The following is a 19,925-nucleotide window of genomic DNA, read 5'->3' as shown; positions in this document are numbered from 1 at the left end:
TTCAAGATCAGAGTATGTCAGTACCTTTAGCTGAAACATCCAATTACAGAAATAATCAACAGCCATTAAGCATCAAATGTGAAAATGAATCTGAATGTACCCCATTACTTGTTCAAGATCAGAGTATGTCAGTACCTTTAGCTGAAACATCCAATTACAGAAATAATCAACAGCCATTAAGTATCAAATGTGAAAAAGATTCGGAATCTACCCCATTACTTGTTCAAGATCAGAGTATGTCAGTACCTTTAGCTGAAACATCCAATTACAGAAATAATCAACAGCCATTAAGCATCAAATGTGAAAATGAATCTGAATGTACCCCATTACTTGTTCAAGATCAGAGTATGTCAGTACCTTTAGCTGAAACATCCAATTACAGAAATAATCAACAGCCATTAAGTATCAAATGTGAAAAAGATTCGGAATCTACCCCATTACTTGTTCAAGATCAGAGTATGTCAGTACCTTTAGCTGAAACATCCAATTACAGAAATAATCAACAGCCATTAAGCATCAAATGTATCTGTGGGTTAGAAATGGATGCACTCAGGGCACTTGTGCATCTGGAATTGAACTGTGATAGGAATTGTCACAGCATTGTAAATTTCAAGTCAGACACTCAGTCATTATTAGTTAAGAATGTAAAATGTTCATGTTGTCACATTAAATATCAGAGTGGGAGTGAATTACTACAACATATTAAGCTATCTGAAAAGTGCATGCTTGCCTATGTTAAAGATAAAATTAAAATTTTTGAAGGCAAATTATAGCCTTTGAATAATTCTGTGAATCCTCAGACTTAACTAAGTCAGTAGTTGAAGTTGATAGTGATGTGAAAACCTGCTAAAGAAAATGAGTAGTAAAACTGAATTTGTTATCAAGTCCTGTGATAATTTTGTGACTAGGAAAGCTAATGGAAATGAATGCCAAAAGACTTATGTTATTTAGTGTATGTAATGACTCTATGCATTATTCAGAAGAAAAAGATTGCAATGCCGATATAAATAATTGGATATCTGCTTATCACTTTTGTTCTGTCTCTCCCTCCTGTAAAAAAAATATATTATCAAAGCAGATCAACTATTAAAAAGCAATTCAATACAGATATTTAATTTCAGCTACTTTGCAAGAAAGGCTCAGTGAAATTTTTAATTAAGGATGGATATTTTTAGATAAATCTCCTATTGCCAAATTCAGAAATAATTAATAGCTATTAAGTATATATCTGTTATAAATGGATGCTCTCAGGAAACTTGTGCATCTGGAATTGTTGACAGACATTTGATGAGAAATAATTTAGTGTTAATGCCTTTTTAAAACAAAAAATTTTGACTAGCTAGACTCCCGGGTTTTTTTTTTTTTGGTCATCCATTTAAGGAACATCAATTAAGTACTACAAGGTGATTGTGATACCAGCTATTGCTGGCCTCACAAGTAACATATGTAAGAATACAGAAAGCTCTCCTTGCCTTAGATGTACTATATTCAGATATTTGAAATTAAAACAAAGATTGTATTATATATTTTCATATAAATGTTTTGTTATTAAAAAGATTTTCTTTTAATCAGTAAAATGTGATTTCATTATCATCACAAACAAAAATAAAAAAAAATCAGTGCCCTGTTTAACAATGATCATTGCAGCATTGATTTTTGATTTATTAATAATTATATGGTGCACTACAAGTACTTTTTGTGATGTTTTCATTTAATAAAAATACTAATATTACTTATAGCACCCAGCAAGGTACTTGACACTTTTAGATGACAATATACAAGGTGTAATCAAAAAGTTTGGGAACTGATGAAACTTATTGGCTATTCAGAAGGATCTCCTTCAAAGTAGTCTCTTTGATATTGTATACACTGATTCCAAAAACAGTACCTATTTTTCATTCTGAATAATTTCCTCAGTCATTACAAATCTGTGACCATTCAAGGGGACTTTAAGCTTGGGAAACAGCAACAACAACAAAAAGAATCACAGAAAGCAAAATTCATTGAGTATGGCAGATTGAAGACCACAGCGATAGAATGCTTCACAAGAAATTATTGAATAGAAGTGATGAGCATGTAGGAAATTGTCATGATTACCCCAAGTCCAATTTTACAGCTGTTGTCTACAGACAGCATCATGCAATTGCTGTAGAACTGTTTTGTAGTATTCTTGGTTTACTGTTTAACTATGTGAACCAATTCATAATGAACAATATCCTGCGAGTCTAAAACTATGATAAGCATGATCTTCACACATGATTGAGATTGTCTTGCTTTTTTGGGCCTTGGAGAAAAAGCCTTCCATTGAGATGACTTGGCCTTTGTTTACAAGTCATAGCTATACACATGCACAGTTTGCCAGAATTTGTTTCCTCCATCATAGTGATGGATTTTGTCCATTGTAATGATGGAAGAAAGTGTGGTGGTCAGGAGCAGCACATTGACGAAGAGCCTGATGTGCAAGAACTTTTCACATTCTGTGATCATCAGTGAGGATGCAAAGCAGAAACTTAGCTGAAAAGATTTCCAAATCTGGCACTAAAATTTATTGACATTTCTCCTAAGGAATACAAATTTCTTGACATTTGTCCTAAGAAATACAGATTTCAATAGGAACTCTGCAGATAGTTGAATGTTGATCACTCCCTGTGAGATCACAAATACGAATAATTGAATCATTGATTGAAGGGCAGCCAGTCAGGATCATCTTTGATGGACAAACAGCCTCTTTAAACTTCAAAAACCACTGAAAAGTCTTTGAACAACACAAATCATCTCTGAAAGATGCATTTAGCATTTTGTGGGTTTTCTGTTACACTTTTCTGTAATTTGAAGCCTAATTTGATCCAATATTGCTGCCTAGTAAAATAAGTCATTTTAAAATGCGATGAAATGCATAAAAAACTTGTTTGGTGCTTGCTAATTCAGACTGACTGCTGATAAATGGATAATTCATGCATTGCTCTGTCTAGATGAGTCACTGAATGTGTTACAAGTCACAACTTGCTACAATGCTGCAATTTTAAGATACAAAGTCAGTCCCATTTTTATTATATTTCATGTCTCTAAATAGAGAAATTGATATACAGACTTCTGATACGGAATGGTCTGTATGTACAGCCATTCCCCGACTTACATAAGGGTTGCGTTCCGTGGAACTCTACGAAAGTTCAATTTTACGTAAGTTGGAATTTCCCAAAATGCTTATGCAGTGCTCATAACTATGCTTGCTGAATTTGATTAAAGCAAAAAGGAAATGTTCAACGAACATGTAAATAGAATATTTATACAATTTTTTTATCTTATGTGCAGGAAAAATTACAAAAAGAGAGAGGAGACAGGCATAACGTCAGCAAGTTTTACCTTTCGAGCATCGTTGCCAGAATTAACTCTCCAGCTGATAAGCACGCTGCTGCGGAAGTTGAGGGCTGTGGAGATTTAGAGGGTTTTTTTCCCAACACATCACAAAATTTCTCTGCAGCTGCAGAATCGGCACTGGTGACTTTACTGCATACTTTAATGCTTTGGAAACCATTGTGATGCTTGAATCTATTAAACCACCCGTTTCTTGCAGCGAACTTGGCTGGGGTTCACCGTACTTATCCTTAATATCTTCATAAATATCTCTTGCTTTTGCTTGAATGGCCATTAGATTCAGGGGCACTAACTTCTGAATCTGATTTTTCATCCATATTATTAATAGCTTTTCCATCTTCGATATAGCACCTGAACACTGTTTTGTGATCACAGTTGATCTTAAATGTGTTTATCCTTTAACATGTTCTTTTATACATGCACTGTCCCTTAAAATGGCATTCAATGTTGAAGCAGTGAGACCTAATTCCGTGCAATAGATGACAAACTTTGTTCTGCTTCGTACTTCTTAATCATTTTCATCTTCATTTCTAAATCAATTTTGTTTTGTTTCCCAGCAGTGCCAGCGCTTGTACTTTCTGTTGGTCCCTTTCCCTTCACCATTGTAATAAGTAAATAGGAATGAAGAGAAGATTCTGAAAATTTATGTTTTTTATATGATCAAAGATTTCAGTGAAGGGGAACTCATTTCACCATAATACCGCAACATAAAAATTCACAGAATTACAGTTATCAGTATTATTGCAAATGCAATAAGATCAAGTTTACTACTCGTGCCGACCGGGCTAGCCGAGTGGGTAAAGTACCTGCCCGGCAACTCCAAGGTCGCGGGTTCGATTCCCGCCTCGGGCTTGGATCAAAGTACTGCAAAAACCATGGGAGGTGCAATATGGCCACAGAAGCCGATGCGCCAACAACTACCAAATCAAAAAAAAAAAAAAAAAAAACTACTCGTTTATAATAGATTGCGCTAACAGAATAGCCCAATAAACCAGAAAGTGCAAATTGTTTTTATTGTTTTATGGTAGTAACCTTCAGAAATGTGCTTTAGAAAAATATCACAAAGGCATTCAAAATTGATTCTTATAACGGAACATATGATAACGATGAAAGTGTAGTGCAATTTCCATGATAAAAATGACTTTTTAAAGAGATAAATAGTTTAGTTATATAGCGAAAATTTCAACTTCCGAGGTCTTGGAACGCATTACCAAAAAAAAACAGTGTGTTGGGTTCACATTACATTTTCACAACATCTCCATTTATTCCTATGGGATGCAAAATACGTTTCCACAATTTTTTTAAGCACTGGCCAGCAAAAACTTATGTAAAGTCGAATTTCCATAAGTCGAGTATTACATAAGCCAGGGAGTGCCTGTATTGCTATTTAATACACATTGTAATAGTCACCAGTTCATTGATAGTTAATATTAATAATAAACATTAAGAATTAACTTAATTACATGTGCTGCATATTTTCATCTGCAGAATACTGCAAAAATATGATATATTCTTGTAGTCTCTATTTTGTAACAGAAAATTCTGTTTGTTTATTTTCATTAATTCTCATTGGGATGGTTGATGTCTTTGCCAGTATCTGTCTTAATTATTTTGTTCTACCATAAGTTTCTTTATATTATTTATCCAATTTGGTTGTATTAGTTCTACATTGACAACCCATCATCATGGGTTGTCACAAGTACGCAAGTAGGTGGTTTCCTACTAACAGATTATACAACAAAAAGGTGAGAAGTGAGCATTCTGTTGGGACTCCAGCCAGTTTCTGCAAGCCTAGCTAAGAGATATGGGTGTATCCTCCTGGTTAAATATCCTCTAGCCTTTCAGTAACCCCATGGCATTTCCATTATGACTCACATTAAACTATTACCATAGAAGACCTCTTGAAGATAGAAATGATTTAATAAATGTTTTTGCCTTTTTAAAAGTGTTTTAATTTATACATTTTAATAAAAATTGAAATACATAAAAATAAATAGATACATGTTTACTATATTTGTCAAAACACGGCAAAGTATAGCTAAATAAAGGACACAGCCAGTGTTCAGAAGTATTTTGCTGGCTTAATGTATATTTTATATTTTTTCTTATTTTATTTTCATGTACTTAAAATGACATGAAAATAAAATAAGACAAATATCAAATATAACCCAAGCCAGCAGAAGATATCTGGACACTAGCCACATCCTTTATTAACTTGAAATCTCTAGTTTACCAATGGAAGTCACAGTCACAATATACAGAAAGTCACAGTTCTGTGCATGTGATGGATACAAGAAAAAAGGATAGAGAAGAAAAGTGAGGGGGAAGATAAAGGAGAAGGAAAGTTAAATCACAAAAGGAAGAAGGAAAGAGGGGAAGGAAAAAAAGGTACAGTTGAAAACTGAGCCTGTTTGGGACTCGCTAGCCCCTCATTAATAGTATGTAGTCTCCAGTGACATTCCCTTTACATAAGAGTAGTTTGATGTCAGTTGCCATAAGGTATGGGGACGTTAGAACTTTGAAATTATAAAATAGTATTAGCTGTTTTATAATTTTAATGGAAATGAATAATTTAAATTATGTCAAATATGTATACAAGACTTAGCATACTGTCGGTAGAAATATACATAATTGGAATTAGAAGTGAGACTACATATTTTTGAAATTAGTTCAAGTTTTTGGAAGGTGCAGTTTGTTTTTGCAGATAAGTTTGTTTCATTCATGATCCTATTCATGATGCGTTAATGGAGATAAGCTAAAGATTGCAGGGGAACATATATTAGATGATGAAGTACAAGAAGTACAGTCAGTCCGCGTATAGCACGATAGTTGTGTTCCTAGAAACCCTCGTGCAATATAAATAACAGGCCCTATGGGAAAAATAGGGTTAGGTGCCGACCACCCAAGATTGAACACACATTTGTAACCAAAACATTACCAAACAATAAATAGCCATAATAAATAATTATTAATTAATAGTCTTAAAATTAATAGTCGTAATAAAATACGTATTTTATTATGGCTATTACGTAATAAAATATTGCTAATGCTTTTGCTTCTATCGTAAGCAAACTTGTTCTTTGTTTGATTTTCTATCCAAACAGATGACAGCTGTTCTATCTCTTCCAAGTCTTTGTGTCTTGATCTAATGGATTTTATTACACTTTGAGTTGTTCCTGCTATGAAAATTGTTTTTATTTTCTCTGCATGCTTTCTAATTCTGTGTTGCCTCATTTAGGCCTGTAGCACGTGCAATATCACATGGTCTTTCATTTCGCTCAAAGTGTTTCACAATTTCATATTTTTACCGGGGAAACCCCATTGGGCTGGAGGCCAGTATGGTTTTGGCCATAAATGCTAGTATGAGGCTACTACAAATTTTCCCAGGTAAGAATTTTTGACCCAGTCCACCTCTGTTTATCGATATTGCTTTTCTTTTTCTCTCTGAATCTGTAGTGTCTTCACCAGGACGCTTCCTTTTCATACCTCGTAAGTATTTTACTCATTTTTAGGGAATAAAGCACAATTACAAAATGAGAAGGCACGCTTGATGCACATAAACAAAGCTGCGGGCATGTAGCAACTGAATAAACAACACTGTAAAGACAGAGACACACTATTAACACCTCACTAGCTCACATTTTACTAAAGTACATTTCTTGGGGTTACTACCATAAAACAATAAAAACAATTTCTAGTTGCATTCTTGCTAGTGGAATCTGTTATAAACTGGTAGTAAAGTCGATCTAATTGCATTTGCGATTATACCGATAGCTGGAATTGTGTGGGTTTTTACGTTATTATGGTGAAATGTGTTTCACCTTCACTGATATATGTTCAATTGGGGTGATTCCGCGTTCGACTGTCATTTCTTGTAAACACAAAGGCGAATCGTGCATAAGCGAATTCGGTTCATGTTATACACAATATCGTTCCCCTATTTATAAATCGTGTATGATCGAATTCATGTAGTGTAAACACGTGTTATACGAGGACTGACTGTACTATGAAATGTCTGAAAATAATTTGTAATATTTAGAAATTAAAGATTACACTACGTGCAAGTTGAAGTTCTTTATATATCACTAATTTCCATTAAACAATTCTTTTCGTGAGTGCTGATGGGTTGAGACGCTTGTATTGATTTAGCCAAAGAGAAATATAGTGAGTATGTCACATAGTGGATTTACAGCTTCTCTGAGTCATATCCCTATTTTCAGACTACAAAATCAACATAAAAAGCAGGACAAGTACACATATGTCATTTTCATAATTAGGATACTCTAAAAGTGAAGTGATATCCTTCGTAGCAAAAGACATCTATTTAGAATATTGTGCGAAACAGTAATGAACTCAAGGGCTAAATATGGAGAGCACATTCGATAAGGCTCCTTAACAAAATTTCCAAATCCCCATACTAGATTAACAGGTTTAGTGCAGTTAGCTGATCTCAGGCGAGAAAGTAGGATTTATATCTGTGAGTTACACCAAGTTTTTTCCCCAAATGTTCACAGGCCATGAAATTTGGCCTGTGAACATGCACTTATACAGACATACTGGTCCAATATGGCCTAAGTTGCTAATGCATAATGAAACCAACAACATATATATTCTTGTAGTCTCTACAAGAATATATGTTGTTGCAAACCCCATTTTCCTGGGGTTTGCAAATTCTCCTCATTTGAAGTAGCTGGATTCAATACAGTTAGTCCCCGACTTACGTAATCCCGAGTTACATAACTTCGGGCTTACGTAAATTTTTTTTTGGTAAAATCGTAAAGATACTTTCTGTATAATTTTTAAGAGTGAAGTCGAACGAAGGAACAATAAGTATAAGTTTTTATTTTCGTTCCCATACAAACTGTGCTGGATAATAACCTATGGGGTAATTAGAATCTAGCTAAATAACTAGAGTTAACATTTCATTTTCTGCTTTAAAAATTCTGAAGAAATATTCGATAACATTTATCTGAGACAGGTGAACTATGTCGAAGCACTTAAGAGAAACTCCACAACGTTCAAGCCACGTGGACTCTGTCCCATCAGCTATTTCTTCTAAGAATTACACTCTAGCCCTTCGTCTCTACATCATTTCCTTCTGGATTGTAGTCAGTTCAGTTTTGTTTGAGAGTGAAGTGGGAGCTTTTGTTTGCATTTTGTATGTAATATTTGTTACACACGTTGGGCTGTTGTGGTGAAGTTGAAATTCACATTGTCCTACAATTTTCAGTGAGCTCGTCAAACTACCATTTTTGGAGATGTTAAGAAGAGAGATGATATTGAAACCACCTTTGTTGCGAGTCATTGCTTTGATAGGTTCTGTAAGAGAAGCGGATATCATAATGTTGCCATAAATGGTGAAGCTGCCGAAAAATTCAAGGACAAATTGGATGAGATTATAAGAAGTGGTGGTTATTTGCTGCAACAAATATTTAATGTGGATGAGACTAACCTTTCTTAGAAAAAAATTCCTGGTAGGACTTATATTTCTATTGAAGAAAAGTCGATGTCTGAGTTTAAAGCTACCAAAGACAGGATAACTCTCTTAGTGGAGGTAACATAGTGGGTTATAAAGTGAAACGTTTAGTGGTTTATCACTCAGAAAACCTGCAGGCATTTAAGGGAATTGACAAGAAATCATTCCTGTACACTTCAGGGCTAACTCAAAGGCCCTGGCTGACAATCATGTTCGAAGAACGGTTTCTAATTGTGTTTGTCCCTGAAGTTGAAAAATACTGCTTACAAATGTCAGTGCCTTTTAAGATATTAATGCTCTTTGACAGTGTTCACGGTCATCCTAAATATCTAGATGATCTGCACGACAATGTCAAGGTGGTATACTTCCCTCCAAATACAACAGCTTTGATTTAACCAATGGATCAGGGAGTTGTAATAGTAGTAATGGAGGCATGTGATACAAGAAAGCAAGCATATGTGCTTATGTAGCATCAGCCAAAAAAAAAAAAAAAAAAAAACAATTTCACACATCCGTTCCCTCTAAAATTTTGTCCAGTTCCTCCTTGAATTTATTTAATCTATCAACTTCCCGACAGATGGAAGTGTGTTCCAGCAATTAACCACCCGCTGGCTAAAGGCAAATTTCTGCACATCTATTCTACCACTGTCTTTCCTCAATTTGATTTTATGCCCCCTCAGGTTCGTAATCTGAGCAAGTGGAAGAATCCGATCAAAATTCAGCATGCTCAACTCATTCAAGGCTTTATGCGCCTCAATCAGATCACCTCACAGGTGCCTAGTCTGCAGCTGCTGCAATTTGCAGAAGTTAAGCCTTTCTTGGGAAGGGGACCTCTTCATTCCTTTCACCACTCTTGTTGCTCTTCTCTGTACACGTTCAAGCAACTCAACATCCTTCCTAAAATGAAGCCTCCAGACCTGTATGCAGTACTTAAGGTGTGCCCTGACCTAACCATTGCCTTATGCAATGGGATAATCACCTTGTTTTCCCTACTAGCAAAATTCCTGTACATCATTGACAATACCCCATGACCTGCTCTGGCAGCCCGTCTGCATTGCTCAGAAAACTTCATATCTGACTGCACAATTACTCCCAGATTGTTTTCATTTTCTACCACCCTAAGTGTAGTACCGCACAGTTGGTACATTTGTCAATGTTAAACTTCAGTTGCCACTTCTCAGCCCATCTGCCCAAATTTTCTAGAATCCTGTTGCAGTAGCACACTGCCATTACTGTCATTAACAACCCTGCCAACCTTTGTATCGTCTGAAAACTTGGACATTAAGCCTGATATACCTTCATCAATATCATTGATAAATATACAAGACAACAGTGGGCCCAACACCGAACCCCGGGGGACTCAATTTATAACATTAATCCACAAAGAGCAGCGTCCATTGATTACCACTCTCTGTCTTCTCCCACTTTTATCCATTGTAGCAACTTACCCTTAATACCATACCATACTGCTCCAACTTGTATAGTAGTCTTCCATGTGCAGCAGTGTCAAGAGTTTTCCTGAAATCCAAGTATATGATATCAGAATTCTTTTTTGCAACCAGTTCCTTTGTAACCACATCATAGTATCCAATCAAATTTGTCAGACAAGACTTTCCCTTAACAAACCCAAGCTGTGTCTGAATTATTACTGCAGCCTTGTCTAGATGATCCTGCAATGCATCTTTAACCAGTGACTCCATTATTTTCCCCGGAACAGAAGTTAAACTAACTGGTCTATAATTATTTGCGTCACCCTTTGAACCTTCTTTGTGAAGAGAGGATACATTTGCACATCTCCAGTCCATAGAGATTTCACCTGAGTCCAAGGATTCTCTCATAATTATGGCTAAGTATTTGCTTATTTCTTTTGCCGCCTCCTTTAATATAACTGGATAGATTCCATCCACCCAAGGTGCCTTTCTTATGTTTAACTTCAACAATTTCTCCTCCACTTTGCTCTCAGTTATTAAAAAATCATTAAGCACCCTGTTACAGTTTGATAAACTTCTGGTATTTTCCTATCTTAATAACTCCTCATGTGTGAATGTAGATGCAAAATACTCATTCAGATTATCAGCTACCTGAGCAGAATCATCAAAAGTTAAACCATCGATATCAGGTGGACCAATCTGATTCATCCCCTTCCTTCTAGAGTTTATATAAGTAAAAAAGTCCTTGCTGTTTTTCTTAGCATCCGTTGCCAAAGATTTCTCGTAATCTGCCTTCGCTTGCCTAACCTCCTTTGTGATTTGATTACAGATTAGTTTATATGTGCGATAGGCTTCTGTGTCACCTGATAATTTATATGCATTTTTCTTCTCTGCCAGGAGTCTCAGTAGTACATCTTACATCCATATAGGCCTAAACCTTGAACAGTATTTCTTAATCGGTATTTAAAGCCTCGTAGCTTCCACAAGTAGTTCCTTGAATGCTTTCCACTTAGAATTTGCTGTTGGTGACATCATCAGTTGGTCTCACTGTACAGAATTTAAAAACTGTCCGAGACCACAGTAGTCACCTTTATGGAAGCAAAAATCCTTCACTTTACCCCTGATGGTAATTAGATCTTTAAGTAAATTCCACATCAGTACACTGTGATCACTGCCACCTACTGGTTCCTTTATCTGCAAATTCTTTATACATGAATAATCAATGCTTTCAAAGCTTATTACATACAAACAACATTTTCTTAGACTGTAAATGTAACAGAGCAAGGGAAGATGGATCTGTAGCAATTTTGGAAGCTGTTTAACATCCTTGATGGAATATGCAACATTTCAAGAGCCTGGAATGATGTGACCACAACTTGTATTAGTGGAGTTTGGAAAAAACTAAAACATTCCGAGCTTAACAGCAAAGGCTTCAACAAAGATGAGCTGATGTAGTCTGTTACCAAAGAAATTGTAAACTTAGCCCAGGAGTTGCAGCTGGTCCTGGGGGATGAAGATGTAGACAAGCTTGTGGATGAACTAGGTGAAGATTTAAAACAGAAGACCTAGCCTAGTTGAATGTGCAAAGAGTTGAGGAGTAAGGGAGAGCCAAATTCATTGAGGAATCGGAGCAACCCAAGAAGCAGTTCAAATTAAAGGAATAGCAGAAGCGTTTCGCAAAATTCAGGAAGATCTCTCTATGTTTGATGGAATGGATGAAAACACTGAACATTTCTTGAAAGGAGAAAGAAAAGTTCAAGATTGCTTATTGGCTTATTGCAAAATTTATGAGGAGAAAAAAAAAAGCATATGAAACAGATGAAGATTGAAGAGTTCATATCATGTTCTACCTCCCCTGACCTCTACTCAGCCTACAACACCCGGTGATTAATGTGTCTTATTACTGCATCAGGTTCATTTTAAGTTACCTTCAGTTCATCACCTGAAGTGTATAGATTTTGATTCTTTGTGTGGTTGAGGGCAATTTTCTTAAATATGTACACTTTGATTCCCTTAGTAGCCCTTAAAAAGCCTACATGGCATATGAAATACATATGTTTTTACAGTACAATAACATTGGAAGATGAAATGCACAAGGCATAATTTCTTATGGGTTTATTTAATTAACTATATAATATTGGTGTAGATACACCATAGTTTACCCATAAATTTGAACTATGTATGTAGTGTAAAAGGCATCGTTTTAATAGTATCTCATATTGTAGGTGCCTTCACGAGATAGCTGGTATTGCACTACTTCAATTGAATAATGCTTCTCTAGTAGAGAAGCATTATTTATTTATTTTCAGTGGATACCACCACCCAGACGATCATTTCGAAGCTTTTTGGCTTCATCATCAGTGAGTGGGCAGGTACCCTGGTAATGCAACATGCCATCACAGTTGCGAAGTTATTTCCACAATATGAGAGATGCCAAATGGTGTATAAATAATAATGTATTGGAAGACGAAATGCACAAGGCATAATTTCTTATGGGTTTAGGTAATTAACTATATAATATCAGTGTAGATACACCATAGTTTACCCATAAATTTGAACTACGTATGTAGTGTAAAAGGTTACTTCACTGCTATCCCCAGATAGCGGTGAAGTAGCTGGAGTTTATGGTATATAACTATTTTACTTCATTCTTCTGAGGATATTATGTGGTTTTTGTAATTTTGGCATATCAGGGATATAGTAGCAATATTTTATTAGTCATTCCCGAGTTATGTAAAAATCGACTTACATAAGAAGTCCTGAAATGTATCTCTTACATTCCAGGACTTTTGTAATAATTTGTAATTATAAATTACAAATTATAATTTGTAATTATAAAAAAAAGAAACACTAGAGAATAATAATAAACATTTGTAGCACCAGAATACATCAGATATCACTCACGATAAATAGGATTTGAACAGTTTGAGGCAGCAGGATAAACCCAGATTATGTATAAATTCAGTAAAAGTCCAACTCATGGTGGTGAAGGAATTTTGTTTGAAATTGGCAGATGAAAAGAAACATAATACATATGCATTTGTTAATTTAAATTCCCATGAGGTTAATAGTTTTAAGAACCTAAAAATGGAAGTGATTAATAGTTTCATGTTTATATTATTATTTTTTTACAAACAGATAAGAGTTAATATTAATAAAAGTTTTGCTATTTTAAAATATTGTTTTTTTAATTTAAAATTATTGCATTAAAAAACAAGAGCATTTTTAAATTTAAAATTTTCATTAAAATAAATAACTACATTTAATAAGTATTGCAGTTTCTTAGAAAAAGAAAATAAAAAAGTTAAAAAAAGAACTAAATGGAAAAAAATAAGGAAAATGTCAGGCCAGCCTCTTCCACTTTTTTTTTTTATGATTGAATGTGTGATTAAGCAGCTAATTATACTGCATCAAAAGATGAAGGGACAGAAAGTGAATACAGTACTCCTGATTATCCAGGGGTGGTGGTTTAACTGGGTTGAAGATTAACTGGGGACAAAAAAAAATTTATTTTTAAATTTAAATGTTTTTTTAAAAAAATATAATGGGAACATTTTTGTAAAATGTTTGCCACCAAATGTGATAGCATTAATACGACTGATGGACCAAGAGGCAATTCAAAATTTTAAATAAATTTATAAAAAAAACTTGTTACATAAATTAATCAAGGAAGGTAATTCGTTGTCATTTTGGAAACATATGACTGTGTTGGATTCGATTTATGAAATTTCAGTATTGTGGACATCGATCAAAAGCAGCACATTACAAAAATATTACATATACCTGCAAAATACGAAGAAGTTCTTAGTGACGAGACTAATAATGATGTATTATATGGTTTACAACAGACTGAAGGTTTTGAAATTTTAGATGAAGAAGTAGTTGTTGAGTAGTTTAATTCAGATAAAAGTTTAATCTGCCATGAAATGTTTTGTGATGACGAAATAGTACGTAGGATTGTGAATTAAAAAGAGCCAAACAGAGATGAAGACTTGGATGACGCTGAAGAAAATCTATTGCTAACAAATAAAATCTCACCTAGTACTGCTTTGTCTCATGTGGAGGCTGTTTGACTATGCAGAACAAGAAGACATTCTGCTGAAAAGCTGACATATAATTTATGTTCTGCCATTTGTAGGAAGATCAGTGATGCAAAGAAAAACTTCTTTACTTTCTTTTTTCAATAAACAATATAACATGAATATATGCATGTATACAATTTTTTTTTTTTTTTAATATTAAATGCATATTGTTCATAATCCTTTTTTTTTTTTTCTTATTTTGTGGGATATCTGGGGAAATTAATTTGCCGACCTCCCCAGTTAATCAGGAGTCTACTGTAACTTTACTACTTACTTATGTAACTATGAAGAAAATTTAATGTAACTTGGATTAATCTCACTGCCTCAACCTGTTTGAGCTCTGTTTGCATTGGAAACTGGGTAGGAAAATCTTTGCATATTTGCATTCATCTTTTGATGCATTACAGTCATTTGCTTAAAAGTAAGAGCTCTTGTCCAAATTTAATTTAACTCAGATTAGTAGCTATTGTGAGATTTTTGATAGTCCTACTCCATGTTAACTCATAAAATTATAATTCAATATGTTAATCATAATAAATTTTTATTAAAATCAAAGTTAGTGAAGAAAGGCAGTTTTTTCTGTTATCTTTTTTTTCATCTTTTGTTATTCATCAGTTTTTGTTATTTTTATTATTTAATAGACAGGAAAAATTAAATACTGTAATGATTCTGAATGGCAGGAAGGTATTCAAAGTATAAATATGTATCAAAATTAGCAATATTTATCCAAGAATTATTGGTTTGTATTAAAGTATGAATTATTGAAACAAATTGAACACATTGCGAGTGTTACAAATATTATGTGGAAAGTACATTTACAATGAATATATACACAATTTCATTTCCAGTTTTATCAAACGGTTGTTTACTTTCTTCTCGGCAACTGAACTTTGCCCAAAATAACCTCATAATTAATTCTTTCATAAGTGTGATCTTCAGGTGATAGCTCATCTGTGCAAATATTGGAAAAGCCATCTGTCCCTTTGAACTTTCGCATTCTCTTTTTCCTTGACCAAAAACAGTATGGTTTCCTAATTAAAAAATAATTACAAGTTAAATAAAAGTGAAATAGTTATATTCTATTTACAGAATTGAAACTGTTATGCTAATAAAATTCTTGTATTAATTTTTTATTCAGGTGCATGACTGATCAAACTGTGGCCCATAAAGAAATATGGACTACAACAATATGTATATCAAAATAATATTTGGTTGTCTTCCTTATCAGTTTCAGTTTAAATTCAATTAAACTGAAACTGATAATCTGCATTTCAAAAGTATATTTTTATTGAGTAGGTAAATTATATTTAATAGAAAAATAAATCATCCATCAAGAGGGTACTGTCAGCATTAAAGCTTTAATGGAAAAGAAGTGGAATTAGCAGGACTACGTCAATACAATAGCAGAATGGCAGGTAATATAGATTCTGGAAGTAAGATACAGTGCAAGGAAGGTGTAGCAATAGCTTCTAGAACTGGTGTGGAAGAAAGTTCAATTTGGGAATCATTATTCAGTAGAGTTATGTGGGCTAAATTTAAGATGGAAAATTAGGTGACAAAGTTTGTCTGTGCATGTGGATCAGCTGAAAGCTCCAAAAAAGAAGTTGGGTTTTAGGCAGATCAGCAACTCAGACCATATTATGCCACTGTGTATTATGTCTGTACAAGTATGTGTTCACCAGCTGAGTTGAATGTTGTGCAGGCTGAAAATTCCAGAATAACTTGGGGGTACCCTATTCCCTTTACCTGAGATCATCTAACTACAGCCTTGACTGAAGACGGATTTAAAAATTCTTCCACTAGGATAGGAAATTAGAACTGTTTACAGGGATATTTTAGGAAAATTTGGAGAGAATGGTAAACATAACAGTGATGGTTAAAAGGCTACTAGAATTTTGTGAAAAAAAAACAAAAAAAAAAACTGCAGCCATTATCAACCCACTGTAGGATGGAAGCCTCCTCAACAATTCATGCTGAGGGAAATGGACCATAATCTGCCATGCCGGTCCGGTGCAGGTTAGCAGATCAACCATATTTAGCAGTCAGGGGCTTGAACCCTGGGTCTACTCAAAGAGCGTATGCTACTGCACTCCCGCTCCTGACCACTCGGAAAGCCATGCGCTAATAATTACAAACACAGTATGTCAGTGTAAAGACAGGCACAATTTAACATGGAGGGAGCATAATCAAATAATAATCACTGCAATCTTTGCATAATAATCTTAGCCAACTAGCTGAAGATATAATAGTGTACACAAGATTTGAAATTGGAAGTGACCATAATGCTGTTTTAAGAAAATGAAAACTAGTAATTAGCATCAAAAATGAGATACAAAAAGTGTAAAAATGAACAAAAATCTAAAGCTCTCAGATTTGGCAATGGCTGTTAAATATAAAACCTTCCTGCTGAAAAAAAAATGGAATTACTTTGTATGAAGAAAGATAATAATTTAAGACAACATTAGTGTAAGCTGCAAGAGAGGTATGTGGGGGAGATCTGTAACACAGGAAATCCATGGAGGATGGAAGAAGTTACAGAAAAGAAAAAATATAAGAATCTTTTGGCAAATAAATCTAATAAAACCTTATTGGAATATAAAGAAAAGTGCGATAAGAATAAGATATGTATGAAAGAGGCCAAAGAAAAATGGATGATTTTGGAAAAGATATGGAAAACGTATTGGGAAGTTGAGAAAACCTCAAAACAGTGAGAAAAATGATAAGGATGAAACAACAATAATAATAATTATTATTAGTGGCAGTAGTAGTGGATAGTGCAAGGGCGCCTCCGTAGCCAGGTGGGAAGGAGCAGCAGTGCATAGCACATGCTTCTTGATTAGACCGGGGTTCGAGCCTGTCACCACCAAATACGGAGGATGCGGAAAGGTCAGGGAATGACCACCGCATATCTCCGGAGCAATATGGCCTTAGTTGCTAATGCTCCTAAAAAAAAAAAACAAACAATGATAGTGCAAGGATGCAAGCTTATACATCATTAACCAAAAATCACCACTTCCCATTTAACCTGTTCATATCCCAAACAGTTTATCTAGTTCTTCCTTGAATTTATTCAAACTGCCCATCCCTACAACACCAGATGGGAGTTTGTTGGAACAAACTCCCATCTGTCGGTGATTCTATTGTCAGGGAAACGGGAAACATATTGTGTAAAAAGGATAGGTGGAACAGGACCAGGGTATATCTGCCAGGGGCAAAGGTTAATGATATTGTAGAGCAGATATCATCTTTTAAGGGCACAAAAGGTGATATAGTTGTACACGTTGGCACTAATGATATTAAGAGTAGGAGACTGGCGGAATTACTTAACAAGTACAGGTCACTGTTGAAAAAAGCTGTGAATTAGGATTGAATTTGAAAGTGTCTGCAATTTTTGCCCAGACACGATAGGAGGGAGTATATGGCCCTGGAGAGATTGTGCAAGGCTCAGGGGGTAGAATTTTTCTCAGCCTGGTCTGTGCTTGTTAACAGGAGAGACTGCTTCTACAGGGATGGGATACACTTAAATAGAAAAGGTGCAAGAATATTTGCTGATGCTATCGAGGCAGTGTTAGGTGGGTCAGAAAACTGCTAGCTTGGGGGGAATACATGGTCTAATAGATTAACAGTAGCCGCTAGCAGAGGTGAAAGTGATTCTTGCACTGCTTCTATTGGAATAAGCAGCAGCCTGGAAAACAAGATGCAGGGAATTCCAGAAACTTCTGGGAGTCATTGCGGTACAAGGAAACACATGGGTTGTGTTAGGGTAGCTAAGAATAGGAACAAGTACATGTATACTTGTGTGTACACCAATGCTAGCAGTTTGGTAAATAAATTTCACAAATTTGAGATGTTGGTCAAAACATCAAAGGCAGATATTGTTGGGATATCAGAGATGTGGTGTCACACAGATATAAGGAATGCAGAACTGGAATTTTGGGAGTACAATGTGTACAGGAAGGAAAGACAGGATAGGAAGGGAGGAGGGGTTATGCTATTAGTTAAGAAACACAAAATCCAAGGAAGTGCAGTCAGTCGACATCACTGGACAGTGCAGTGCCAAGTCAATTTGGTGTGACATAAGCACTGGGAAATCAAAATTGAAGGTATGGGTGTGTTATAGGCCTAATGACTGATGAGTATAATAAAAAACTGTACAGGGAAATAGAGTGGGTCAGTAAATCAGAGAGTCTTATAATTGGGGGATTTTAATTTCCTGGATATTGACTGGAATTTGTGGGTTGGTCACTCACACACTAGCAAGGCTTTTGTGGATTTATTGGATGATTGTTTTCAGTGACTAGGCACTTGTGAGGTGATCTGATTGGGGTGTATAAAGCCTTGAATGGTTTGAGCATGCTCAATGCTGATGGGATTCTTCTTCTTGCTCAGAATAATCACCTGAGAAGGCATAAATTGAAATTGAGGAAAGACGGTTGTAGGATAGATGTGCAGAAGTTTGTCTTTAGCCAGCGGGTGGTTGATTGGTGGAACAGACTTCCATTTTTTGTTGGGGAAGTTGATAGCCTAAATAAATTTAAGGCTGAGCTGGATAGGTATTTGGAATGAACGGAGGGGTGAAATTGGTGTTTTTTTTTTTTTTTTTTTTTTGCAGATGCTGCATAAGCTTGCTTTCTTGCATCGTTTGCCTCTGCTAATGCTAACAATCACCCACCCTCTGGCTGAAGGCAAATTTTCCCAAACTGCAACCATCCTTCCTCAATTTGAATTTATGTCCCCTCATGTCTGTAGCCTAAGCAAAAAGAAGGATTCCTTCAGCATTGAGCTTACTCAATTCATTCAAGGACTTAAACATCTCAATCAGATCTCCTTGCAGGTGCTTAGTCTCCACATGCTGCAATTTGCAAAACTGAAGTCTTTCTTGATAAGAGCACCCTTTTGCTCCCCTCACCAGTCTTGTTACTCTTCTCTACACCTGTTCCAACAGATCCATGTCCTTCCTATAAAATGAGACTTCCAGACCTGTATGCAAGTACTCAAGGTGTGGTGTAACCATTGCTTTATACAATGGGATACTGCAATAATAGCTCATGGTCACAATCATAGCACTTGTTAAGGGATTGTCATAGTATTTGTTAAGAGTTAATCTTGTCTGACTAATCCGATTGGATACTATGATGCAGTAACAAAAGAACTGGATGCAAAATATAATTTTGATAATATATACTGAATTTCAAGAAAACTTTTGATACTGTTGCATATAAAAGACTGATGTACAAATTGGAGCAGTGTGGCATTAAGGGCAAGTTACTGCTATGGATAAAAGGATTGTTGAGTGGGAGAAGACAAAGTGGTTATTAATAGACACTGCTCTTCATAGATTAATGTTGTTAGTGGAGGTCCCCCCTCCCAGGGTTCAGTGCTGGTCCCATTGTTGTTTTCTATATTTATCAATGATATTGATGAAGGTTTATCGGGCTTAATGTCTAAGTTTGCAGATGATACAAAAGTTAGCAGGGTGGTTAATGAGAGTAATCAAGGTAAGCTACTTCAACAAGATCTAGAAAAAATTAGGCAGACGGACTGAGAAATAGTAGTTGTAGT

The 19,925-nt window shown here is 35.2% G+C and overlaps 1 protein-coding gene across 1 annotated transcript in view; it reads right to left on the bottom strand.

Annotated features, from left to right (window-relative positions):
* Positions 1-965: 965 nt before the first annotated feature.
* The window catches only part of LOC150086634 (uncharacterized), a 96,386-nt gene continuing 77,426 nt past the window's right edge, over positions 966-19,925 (bottom strand). The window contains exons 10-11 of the mRNA XM_090372211.1: positions 15,233-15,394; positions 966-1,050 (exon numbers count right to left, since the gene is read on the bottom strand). Coding sequence (XP_090228337.1) covers positions 966-1,050; positions 15,233-15,394 — 247 coding nt within the window. The remainder of the gene's footprint in view (positions 1,051-15,232; positions 15,395-19,925) is intronic.

This window comes from Mastigoproctus giganteus, chromosome 4 (assembly GCF_048544385.1).
Source record: "Mastigoproctus giganteus isolate SK-2022 chromosome 4, ASM4854438v1, whole genome shotgun sequence".
Classification (NCBI taxonomy): domain Eukaryota; kingdom Metazoa; phylum Arthropoda; class Arachnida; order Uropygi; family Thelyphonidae; genus Mastigoproctus; species Mastigoproctus giganteus.
Note: the sequence above shows the minus strand (reverse complement) of the source record. Positions and strands in the feature narration are given on the sequence as shown.